At 34.7% G+C, this 13,499-nt stretch overlaps 1 protein-coding gene across 1 annotated transcript in view; it reads right to left on the bottom strand.

Annotated features, from left to right (window-relative positions):
* Nucleotides 1–6,914: 6,914 nt before the first annotated feature.
* The window catches only part of LOC110459794 (orexin receptor type 2-like), a 171,634-nt gene continuing 165,049 nt past the window's right edge, over nucleotides 6,915–13,499 (bottom strand). Inside the window, exons 4-5 of the mRNA XM_021512242.1 lie at nucleotides 9,765–9,827; nucleotides 6,915–8,965 (exon numbers count right to left, since the gene is read on the bottom strand). Of these exons, the coding sequence (XP_021367917.1) occupies nucleotides 7,762–8,943 (1,182 nt within the window). The 5' untranslated portion in view covers nucleotides 8,944–8,965; nucleotides 9,765–9,827 and the 3' untranslated portion in view covers nucleotides 6,915–7,761. The remainder of the gene's footprint in view (nucleotides 8,966–9,764; nucleotides 9,828–13,499) is intronic.

The following is a 13,499-nucleotide window of genomic DNA, read 5'->3' as shown; positions in this document are numbered from 1 at the left end:
ACCGTGATGTCCTTCCCTCAGGCTGTCTGGGGATGATGAATGTCAGGATGACAAGATTGGGCTGTTACCTGTCGGGCAGGTCATTTGTCTCATTGCTGCTCGTCTGTCTTCAACATACCTGGTATAAACCGTTGTGCAATATTACGATTTCATTGTTTTTGTTTGTATGTCTTTTAAAAGACAGTATTCTTGATGTATGACCCGCGTTGTTTGTGACTGAAAATATTAATACTTTCACTCTGAAATGTTTTATTTAGTCAACAAAAAAGCGACGTTCATATATGTGCATGGGCATTTTTAACAGACAACCGGTATACTATCGTTTATTTCTAGACACACTTGCACTGGAATCGGTACATATGCTATTCTATCCATGATCCATGATATCTCTCAAATATCAGAGTGATCTCCCTTCGTTTTTGAAATTTTCCTCTGGTATATATATATATATCATTATGCGTTGTTTTCCAAGTTCTTTTTTTGTCCTGATTCGACCGCGTGTCACTTGGCAGGGGAATGTGTTCTTGTGGTCGACAGTGGTAATTTGACAGATGTTAAAAAAAGCCGTGAAGTTCCCGAATGTCTGACAAGCGGGTACTGGTTATACATAGTAGATACCGTCTAATGAAGGATTATTTCTGTTCAAATGTGACAATCTGACATTTCATAGAATTTTGCAAGCTCCTTCAAATGTACCTCGTGTCAGGCATTCACTTGACGTTTGTTCATGGAATACATCTTTAGTATAGTATGTCACACTCGAAAACAAATGTTAAGCCAACGACTTCCTGCATGAGCACACTTCGAAATCGACCCCACAGTCGCGGTAACTTCTCAAACTCATCGTCGGGGTAATGTGTCAAAGAGTCACTTAAAATCTAACTCATTATCTCAGAATTATGTCAGGGGAGACAATTCAACTCAGATACTGTAACTCGACCCACTGTCACAGCAACCTGTCTATTGGGAGAAACTTAATGTCGAACCACTGCAGCTGTAACCGCTCCATGTAGATCAGCTGATAAAACCTGTGTACAATACTAGCAGCTGTTGATTCTTACTAACCTACTTAGTGCTGTATCGAGTAAGGAAACAAAACAAATAAAAACAAAAAAATGAAGACGATTTGATATGTAATATTTTTAATTCTCCATATATTTAACGAGTTATAGTAAAGACTTGCCAAAGTCCCTTTGCTAAGGAAAATACATTTTGAATTTTATAAAATATTTGACCTCGTAGAGGTCACCCTGTCATTATTGTACCCGACATGATGTGACTTCCCCTCCGTTTATCAGGATGACATGTGAACGTCATAATAAAGGGACTCGTGCAAGTCTAACAAACATAGTAAACATCAATGTATGATATCACACATCATGAACAACTCTGATATAATATTGATTGATGACGTCACGTGATGTATATCGCGTGACGTACGGCCTCCCATTCACGTGACAACCAGAGGAAATATTTGGACATTTTTGTCCAGTAATAATATATACATATAAAATAAACTTTTCCCAGTCGGTGTTTGCTAGTTAGCACGTGTATCTACCGAGTGAAAGGTAACAAACGAGAACTATATTACCGTAATAATGATGACGTCACAATGCAACTTCAATTTAAGTCTGACGTTGCAAAGAGTTTTGCCGATTTCTATTTTTTCTTTCTGCTAATTTAAACTCTTCAAGACTTATCAACTCATAGGCATTGTTCGAAGTTTTATTTTTATTCATTTTTTTTTTAAATTCACGCCAGTGTTAACATGAATGAGTTATATCCTTATCCCATGAAGCCTGATAAGTTTTATACTAACGCGTATTGGACCGATCTGATAATGTTAAAATATCCGTTCAACTAATTCATTTACATTATAATTACATGTATATATCAATTAGCAATATAAATACATTTGAGTATTTTGCCTTTGTATGTGGTATTTCATTTTCTGATATGTCGGTACAAACGACTTTTCTGGAATAGCTTAAACTCATCTAAATGTTTGCTTCTTACGATGGGTTCAAGTAATTTGAGGAAAGAGGAAAAGCGTCAAAATGACACTGGTCCAATTGCGTCCATAGCCCTATGGCATGAATACATATATACTTTTGTATTCATATTACTAGGCAAGCATTTCCTGAGTCTTTCCTGTTTTACCATTGCACAATTGGGCTGCATGATTAGTGCAACTTACTACCATTCATAATATTGTTTGTATTGTATGAATTAATCTTGTGATATGTATTATTACAACTGAAATCATTGCATGGCTGCTCTGTTTCTTCAAGTTAATTATTATATTGTATGTTGTGTATTTCACACCACTGTATGACTATATTGTATGACTTCGTGCAACGGGTTCTACTCAATGTATGATTGTATTGTAAGACTTATGTAACAGTAATACTGTCTATAATAATGCTGTATAATTTATAGTGTGATGCTTGTAATATTGTTTATTACAATGTTGTATGATTGCTTCGTACGAGAAGTGTATTACTGTCTATACTACTATATGATAATGTAGTTTGAGGAGTGTAAATATGTCTATTATATCAATGTGTGATGTAATGTATGATTAGTGTGATACTGTCTTTCATCATAATTATCACCGTATAATGACTGTAATAGTGCCTATTATATCATTGTGTTGTGTTTATAGTACTTTATGGTATGATGCGGGTACTATTATTATTCTCTTATGTGTGTGTCTGTCCATGTGCATGTGTGTGTCACTATGTAGGGGGGTTTGACCATGATTGTGACTGCTTTTTCTTCTCTTTCAATAGTGTTGAATTGCACGTGTATTGTTCGTTATTTCTGTAACTCTTCATTTCTGGAGGAAATAAAGGAAATACTAATGAACATACATATGCAGTTGTAATTTTGATATATGTGGTAAAAGCAACACGTCACTCTTACAGCTGTTTATTACACACCTGTGTACACGTTACGTTAGACATAACTGCCACTGTCTATTGCTGTTTGAACGTCATGATAGGTTGTAGTGGGTAAATATTATTTAACGCATTTGTCTAGTTGGTGTCCAACACACATTCATTAAAATGTCCCCAAGTAGTCGTGTCTTCCACACCTGTCTATGGTTGTCTGATGGTCACCATATCTAGTTCACAAGTGTAGTAGAATGCTTCAATATTTTAACGAGTGCAATTCTACCAGCTAAGAAATAATAATTATTTTTATTCAACAGGGAATACTTTAATATTATGTTTGTTCCATTTTTAGTATTACAAAAGAAAGAAAAGGAAAATTTAACAAACGGCAGTAGTGCTTCAGCTTGTCGTCAAAATCTCTTAATATTGTGGGGCGGGATCTCAGTTTATGGCGTCAGATATATACGACGTCACTATCAATGACAATGCCGAACTCGCATGTTACAAGCTTTCTGATTGGTTATTTTCCCATTTTGAAAATCATCACTGTTGCGAAAAAATACCCGCCTATCCAATGAATACTTGCCGATGTTACAATGGTAAAAATGTAATAATAATGATTTATACAAATAGATACTGTATAGTACAATGTACATGTGGTTCAATATTTACAAGTTTAGTCCATGTTTAACGGTAAACAGTTAACATATCTCTACACGTGTAAGGTCAGTTCCCATTTTAACGTTAATCCCATATTTACAAGTTCAGTTCATACTGGTAGCACTATACATATCATTACGTAATCTATATTTTGTCGGCATAACCAATTATACAATTATATAAATATATATATATACAACGACAAATCAATATTGAGCATAGCTGAGCGAGAAAGATTGGAGTCCACTTACAGATGTTGAATTCACCGCTGGACACGACTCACAACTAAATGATGAAAATAGGCGACAGTTGGGTGGCGTTTAACATTACTTGGACGGCAACATACTCCAGATTTTTAGATACAAAGTAGATACCAACAGTTTAATCTACATCAACAGCCGGAACATCAACGCAGCTTACTATGGAAGTTATGACGCTAATATATATTGTAATTACAACCACACTGTAACAGGTTATGACGCTAATATATATTGTAATTACAACCACACTGTAACAGGTTATGGCACAAACGCAGCTAACTTCTCGAGGTTATAATACAGATATACACAGCTAACTATAGAGGTTATAATACAGATATACACAACTTACTATAAAGACTATAATACAGATATACACAGCTTACTATAAAGACTATAATACAGATATACACAGCTTACTATAGAGACTATAATACAGATATACACAGCTTTCTATAGAGACTATAATACAGATATACACAGCTTTCTATAGAGATATAATACAGATAAACACAGCTTACTATAGTGGTTATAATAAAGATATACACAGCTTACTATAGAGGTTATAATACAGATATACACAGCTTACTATAGGGGTTATAATATAGATATACACAGCTTAGTATAGAGGTTATAATACAGATATATACAGCTTCCTATAGAGACTATAATACAGATATACACAGCTAACTATAGGGGTTATAATATAGATATACACAGCTTACTATAGAGATTATAATACAGATATACACAGCTCACTATAGAGATATAATACAGATATACAAAGCTTACTATAGAGGTTATAATACAGATATATACAGCTTCCTATAGAGGTTATAATACAGATATACATAGCTTACTATAGAGGTTATAATATAGATATACACAGCTTACTATAGAGATTATAATACAGATATACACAGCTCACTATAGAGATATAATACAGATATACAAAGCTTACTATAGAGGTTATAATACAGATATATACAGCTTCCTATAGAGGTTATAATACAGATATACATAGCTTACTATAGAGGTTATAATATAGATATACACAGCTTACTATAGAGATTATAATACAGATATACACAGCTCACTATAGAGATATAATACAGATATACAAAGCTTACTATAGAGGTTATAATACAGATATATACAGCTTCCTATAGAGGTTATAATACAGATATACATAGCTTACTATAGAGGTTAAAATACAGATATATACAGCTTACTATAGAGGTTATAATACAGATATATGCAGCTTACTATAGAGATATAATACAGATAAACAAAGCTTACTATAGAGGTTATAATACAGATATATACAGCTTCCTATAGGTTATAATACAGATATACATAGCTTACTATAGAGGTTATAATACAGATATATACAGCTTCCTATAGAGGTTATAATACAGATATACATAGCTTACTATAGAGGTTATAATACAGATATATGCAGCTTACTATAGAGGTTATAATACAGATATATACAGCTAACTATTAAGATTATAATACAGATATATAAAGCTTACTATAGAAGTTATAATTCAGATATATACAGCTTACTATAGGGGTTATAATACAGATATATACAGCTTACTATAGAGGTTATAATACAGATATATACAGCTAACTGTTAAGATTATAATACAGATATATAAAGCTTACTATAGAAGTTATAATTCAGATATATACAGCTTACTATAGGGGTTATAATATAGATATACACAGCTTACTATAGAGATTATAATACGGATATACACAGCTTACTATAGAGATATAATACAGATATACACAGCTTTCTATAGGGGTTATACTATAGATATACACAGCTTACTATAGAGGTTAAAATATAGACACAGCTTTCTATAGGGGTTATAATATAGACACAGCTTTCTCTAGGGGTTATGATATAGATAGACACAGCTTACTATAGGGGTTATACTATAAATATACACAGCTTACTATAGGGGTTATACTATAGATATACACAGCTTACTATATGGGTTATAATACAGATATACACAGCTTTCTATAGAGATTATAATACGGATATACACAGCTTAGTATAGGGGTTATAATATAGACACAGCTTTCTCGAGGGGTTATGATAGAGATAGACACAGCTTACTATATGGGTTATAATACACTAACTATAGAGGTTATAATATAAATATACACAGCTTACTTTAGAGGTTATAATACAGATCTATACAGCTTACTATAGTGGTTATAATACAGATATGTACAGCTTACTATAGGGGATATAATATAGACACAGCTTACTATAGGGGATATAATACAGATATATGCAGCTTACTATAGAGTTTATAATACAGATATCCACAGCTTACTATAGGGGGTATAATACAGATATATACAGCTTACTATAGGGGTTATAATACAGATATACACAGCTTACTATAGAGATTATAATATATATATACACAGCTTACTATAGAGGTTATAATATATATATACACAGCTTACTATAGAGGTTATAATACAGATATATACAGCTTACTATAGGGGTTATAATACAGATATACACAGCTTACTATAGGGGTTATAATATATATATACACAGCTTACTATAGAGGTTATAATACAGATATACACAGCTTACTATACAGATTATAATACAGATATACACAGCTTACTATAGAGATTATAATACAGATATACACAGCTTACTATAGAGGTTATAATACAGATATACAAAGCTTACTATAGGGGTTATAATACAGATATACACAGCTTACTATAGAGGCTATAATACAGATATATACAGCTTACTATAGGGGTTATAATACAGCTATACACAGCTTACTATAGAGGTTATACTATATATATACATAGCTTACTATAGAGGTTATAATACAGATATATACAGCTTACTATAGGGGTTATAATACAGATATACACAGCTTACTATAGGGGTTATAATACAGATATACACAGCTTAGGGGTTATAATACAGATATATACAGCTTACTATAGGGGTTATAATACAGATATACACAGCTTACTATAGAGGTTATACTATATATATACATAGCTTACTATAGAGGTTATAATACAGATATATACAGCTTACTATAGGGGTTATGATATAGATATACACAGCTTACTATAGGGGTTATACTATAGATATACACAGCTTACTATAGAGGTTATAATATAGATATACACAGCTAGCCATAGGGGTTAATACGCTTATTATTGTATTTGACAGTATATACTTATTGAGTTCACAATGAATTTGCTATCAGTATTGATACCAACAAGGTTGGTGTAACCTTTGACATTAATAATTTTGACATTATCATTCGGGGATGAAGTAGCGACTCTTGTGTTCTGGCCAGGTATTATTTCATCTGTCGACATTGCCATTTAACCATTTGACCAGTTTGCAGACAATGGATGGGGATGTGAGTTGTTCTCGAGGATCGATTTCTGTGTATAGTGCGTTTATATAAAGGGGTCAGGGTACATTGTTACGCAAAGCTTAGCTAATATCGAGACGCCAATCAAACATTTAAGTTGTTCTTTTACAAATTAACTATACATGTGTATATTTATACTAAACATTGATAAATATTACGTTATGTTAAATTTTCGTTGCGTAACCACGCTATAATATAAATATGTTTATACAATTCAATCCTATTAACACGATTTATGATCACAATTGTCTTACATGAATTTACAAAAGATCTAGTGTACATGTTCACACTCTGTCGCATCCTTTACAAGTGTTTGTTAATGGTAAAGCACGTCCATAAACAAAACTAACAACCGAGACGAGTACAGAATTGTGTAGCAGATAATCAACAGTATGTGCAAGAGTTCATTTTAACACAGCGGCGATGAAATCAGCACATTTGTAAGATTTTTCTCGTTCTGACAAAAATATGAAACTATAAAGCACGACTAAGCCTGTTTTACCGACAGAGATTGAGGAATACCTCTTTTAATTGGTTCTGAAAGTCTGGATTCATGAAAGCGTAGATGAACGGGTTAATGACATTGTAGATGAAATACATGTTGAATACCACTACGTTCATACCCACAAGTCTCAGCTTCATCAGCCAGGCCGGCAGGAAGGCCACAATAAACACAAAAGCCACCAGAGACAGCATAATGGCCGTCTTGATATTGTTCCTCCGGATTCGTTCCTGTTTTTCGTGACCCAGACTAAACTTGTCCTTTTTTCTTTCGCTACTTTCACTGCGGACCAGCTGTCGTTGAGATTCAGCGTTGTGGTTTTTGTCGCGTTCCTCCACGACGACCGAGGCGTCCTGGCTGAGGTACATCACCTCTGTATTCTCACTGTCGCCATTATGTGGCACCCGGAAGGTGCAACACGGAAACGACTCCATGCGCAGGCGCCGTTGTCTTCGCTTCAGGATGAACCTGTAGATAACGGAGTAAATTACAATTACAAATACACACGATAAACCGTAAAACGACGAATATATCTTTTGGAAAATCGAAAAGAATTCATCTCCTAGCAACATGGCGGACTCCTGACACTTGAACGTGTTGATTGGTTCCGTGAGCAGGTCGTTTTTGTCATGCGTACTGAGCTCCTTGAGAAGCTCCATCAGTTGAGCTTCCATTGCCTGGTTCAGACCGATGTTGGACATGTTCCGGTCTATCAAGTTTTCGTACAGATTATCGGGGTTCTTGTAGATACCATAGTTAAGACAGGATAACATTCCTAGACAGATGGACGTTATACACAGGCTGGCCACGATAATCCCGACACGGTAGTGAGTCATCACCTTAGCGAAAGGCTTGCAGATGCAGAAATACCTGTCGACCGCAATGGCCACCATGATGAACGCCGAGAACGGAATTGTCGTAGACACGAGGAAGTGATAGAGCTTACATATAATGTCGTATGGAACATTGAAGTTTAGAACTTCCATCGCAATGTTTGACGGTATGGTAATGACACACGTGATTAGATCAATGCCAGCTAGGGTGAGGATGAAAAGGGAAGACGTGAACTTCTGGCGACACCTAGTAAAGCCGTACAGTACTAGAATGTTACCCACAGTTCCCACCAAGGCGAAGGCGGATAGGAAGACAATGGTGATGTAACGTTCGTACTCCATCATCCTGACAACTGGAACTGAACACCTACAACAATAGTTAACAGACAGAAACTTAGCTTAAAATAACATAAAACAAATTGAGACTCCGAAAACCAATGCATTTCAATACATTTCGATTTAAGATTTTGACAACAGAATGCGTTTTAAGTAAAATGAATACATTTTCTTAAAAAAAAGTGCAGTGTGCCATTTGATCAGAATTAAACCGGACAAAATGAAAATGTTCAGAACAACAGACTTATCACAAAATGTGGTTAACAAAAGAATGGAATTGTGTTCAACTAACTGCAATCTGCACAATGGGCAATATAATTAAACACAGGTTAATTTTAAGGATCCAATTGCACTGTGAGTGTTCGTATATATACAGTAATCTCCCATTAACTTTCGTTTGTATTAAAACTGTGACACTTCTGTTTTCCCGGTAGCTCAGTTGGTTAGAAGGATAAATCTGAAGTCAGCAGGTGTTCGGTCTAGTCCCGTTGTTGTTTTGTTGTTGGTGATTACATTGTGCTCATTTCATCTCTTCTTTTCCTCGTTTAAGTCTCACAAGGTTTGGTTTTCGTTTCAGAAATGATTTATTTAAACAGTTTCAAATACATAGTGACAGTTTAAACTACTTAAGTATTTTGGTGTGAAAATGTCATTAGCACCGGCTGTGAAATGACTTCACCATGGATGATGATTAAAACCGAAATTTGCTATAAATGTACTACTGGTCATTACGGAAAGACAGTTTACTTCAATGTATGTGAAACTGTTTGTATTGTAAACGTAATACAGCTAAATGTTGAGCATATTTTCCAATCAAGTTTAAGACTTACCTTTATGAAGGTCAGTATGGATCAGGTGACGAGTTCCTCCTCTGTATTAAAGGACTACGGCACCTGTAAAACAGCAGATGTCACGTCATTAATTCTGCAGAGTTTTCCGAGAAATTGGCTGAAGGGAAATAACTCGAATGAAGTTGGTTCAAAAATCAGACGGAGGTTGTCTCCCCTTTTCCGTACTGGTTAAAGTGTGGTACAAATTATTAACAGCTTAGGCCGTGACCTGACGAAATTAGGTCTAGAATACCACATCCATGTATTAAATCAAGTGATGAAGATATTGTTTTCTAAAAAAGAAGTATTTCGTGCTTTGATATGTGACATGTGAATTTAAAGAAAATATTTTTGTAGAAACAGTCACTATAACATCTGTTCATTTTAAGTTGCGAAACGTTAATATACCATTATTCAGCGGGCAAAGACGGCTGTCAATCGACAGCGGTGTCCGAGAACCTTACCTCTCCAGAACGCATGACTTGAAAATATGACATTTAAGTGAAACTTGCTGACATACACATCGCTTTAAAACTTTACTCTCGTGAAAACTTATACATAGCCGTTTCCTTTTTATACATAAGTCAGTAGCGGACCCAGGGGTGTTGCCCTAGTTGCCCCGGCATTAATATTAATGAAACTACTTTGAATATGTGTTTACCATTATACTGCATAAATAATCGAGTAATGTGTACAATATGGTGTACAGTTAACGTGAAATAACCCTTCGTTGTCATTTTAAATGATTACATTATATTAATAAAATACTAGTAACTCTGGCTGAACTTACATATTTTTGAAACATTAATTGAAAACAAGCTTGCATGACCACTTTATTTAACAATGGTATAAGGATGTTACAACCTTGACCAGAGAAATAATAATAAAGTGTGCCGCTACTTCTTCGATGCCGGAAGAAATGCGACCAATGTCGCCACAAGTGGCGATCTTGGTTGGAGTTCCTGTGACGTGGAACAGAATGTGGAGGTCTGTATGCCCTGGTTAAGGATTAATGGAACCGCTCACGGTATACTAGTCTATAAAATACATTAGTGGTCAAAAGGAAAACGGAGAAGTTGGGAATGTCGTGTAAATAAATTTAAGTTTAAAGTCGAAACCGGTCGGTATTCTCGTCCAGTTACACCTTTACCGGATCGACATTAGACGCTGCTTTATATCATATGTATCGCAGGCGCCTATGTTTTAACTTTATATAATTATGAACAGTCAATCTAATTAAAATCAGATCTCTCATTACACTACGTCATGTAATGAGAGATCTGATTTTAATTAGATTGATGTACAGTGCTAGTGATTTAACTTATTTTAAGGTGTGATTTGGCTGGATGTTAATAACTGATCGATTTAAATTTTGAAATACATGTATTTTGTTTTGTAAAATCTGCTGTAGTTTCAATGTATATCGATATGTGAAACTTACATAAATAAATTGTATTGTATTGTATTGTAATACTATGTAAAGTTATGACATTTCATCTGATATTCCCTATTATTTTGATGAAGGCTATAATAGATGAAGTGGAAACAATTTTATAAATAAATGAAATTTTACACCAAAAATCAATCATATTCACATGGTAAGACACTTTATAGTACAGACTATGGTTTACCTGTAATTAAATCCTATTGTTCTCTGACTGACACCAAACCTCACCTAGCATACACCCACCTTACCTGTATATAGGAAAATACCAAATGTATGTTACGTGAGACGACACCCTCCAGTCAGGTCAGTTGTGAAGGGTCAACGGACTGTCTACCTAATCATATTATTCTAATGTCACGGTGTGGGGATCACCCCGTCCGTTGAGAGAGGATAAAACCATCTGTTGGAATTAGGTATATATGTTAATTGTTATTTCAAAGGTAAAGTCCATTTCAGGATAGATAAACCTGTATTTCACCTGTGGTCTCATGTACACATGATCACCAGGAGTGATTTATTATACCTGTTAAAAATGTAAATTTCAAAAATTTCAAAGACAATAAAGCATCCACCTTAGCATCACGTTATCAGGTGAATAATAACCAATGTTAGCATAAAAGCCTGGCATGTATATATATATCCTTTTTAACAGGTGTTGCCCTTGTACATATGCATGCATACAAATTCACAATAAAAGACAAACAGTCAAATCATAATTCATATTTATGACAAAATAAATTAATATTTAATTGCCAAAATGCTCGCCTAAACTACATGCACATGATAGGTATGACACAAACATCAAAATTTTAACCAAAAACCAACATTTTTACCATTGCGTCGCACGCATGGAATATCAGAGAAAGTGTTTTTCTCCTGCCCTCACAACTCCAACAACCCAGGCGGAGTATAAAATGGTCTGGGGAGGATGTTGCGGTATCTATGATGTAGCATTCAAGTGAGGTGGCACTATAAAAAGATGCCGTTGGAAGCACGGTCCCACTACAAACAGAACACAATACATCTCCAGCACACATGCAGGCATACACACATAGGGAGATATTAGGAAGGTGGCATAGGACTAGTAGTTAGCGACTGATAAGGCAGCTCCTGCAAATTCCTCAAAACTGTATATTCCTAATTGTATAAATTGTATATCTATGTACTGTAAAGCGCTTTAGAGTGGCTTATGTTAGCTAGATAGGGCGCTATATCAAATGTTGTATATTATTATTATTATAATTATTATTATTATTGTTTCAGAGAATTTGTTAACACTCGCTCCGCTCGGCCGTCATAAAATAAAAATACTGGAATAATACCGCAAACTCAGAAAACTATTCTATGCCTTATTCGATCTGTTTGAAAATGGAAATAATGTCCGATAAATTCTAGCTTTCTACGCTTGGCAGTGCTTGAACAAGTTTAGTATTACATATTCAGAAGAAAATTCGCCTCGCTCTGCTCGGCAGCACAATTATAATTGTCACAATCTCAGAAATAATGAAGTTCTATATAGTGTTTGGTGCCAGAAAGTAGTATACATGTACAACCGACATGGCAATTCTAATTTATTAGTTTTTTGGAGTCTTTTTCTGTGTTTAAAATTTGGTCAACACCCAAATTTAATTCCTGGGTCCCCCCTGTTAGTAATTCACAGTGTACTGATACGCAATGGACTTCATTTCTTCCATAGATTACACTGTGTAACTACACAGCGTTTCCATCTCTGCCTTTACATCTTAATAACACACGTCAAAATCATAACGTTTTAAGTTTTCTTAGTTATTGCGTTTTACCGAAGCCTTAACATGTGTTCCATTAAAGTATTCATTGCAGTCTAGATTCCAACCTCATCTTTTCCCTGACTCAAGTGAAAATCATATTATCATTTTAATATTCAAACAAGCTTAAAGTGCGGAAAAGTCAAACTCTCCCCCATAAACAAGATTTTAATTCCATTCATAATTGATTTCCCTGGTCACGACGCAATTCACGATTTCTGTCAGCCATCCTGGTAAATCAGACAAACAACCTTGAGATGGATTGAAGATATCGCGTGTTCATCATTAAAAGGATAAACATACCCATGTTTAAACTATTGATATCACGTGTTTACCGCCCTTCAGTGAAAATAAACCTTAGAATGTACAGGCCAATTTATTAGTGCTATCTGGGATTATTTCATTTTTTCATTTTCAGACTTGGTTGAGATATAGTTATCGTCTCGTTTCTACTTCAAACATGTTTATGCTTTGACAAGACAAGTAACAAAACACGCCTGAACA

The sequence above is a fragment of the Mizuhopecten yessoensis genome, unplaced genomic scaffold (genome assembly GCF_002113885.1).
Source record: "Mizuhopecten yessoensis strain PY_sf001 unplaced genomic scaffold, ASM211388v2 scaffold10225, whole genome shotgun sequence".
Classification (NCBI taxonomy): domain Eukaryota; kingdom Metazoa; phylum Mollusca; class Bivalvia; order Pectinida; family Pectinidae; genus Mizuhopecten; species Mizuhopecten yessoensis.
Note: the sequence above shows the minus strand (reverse complement) of the source record. Positions and strands in the feature narration are given on the sequence as shown.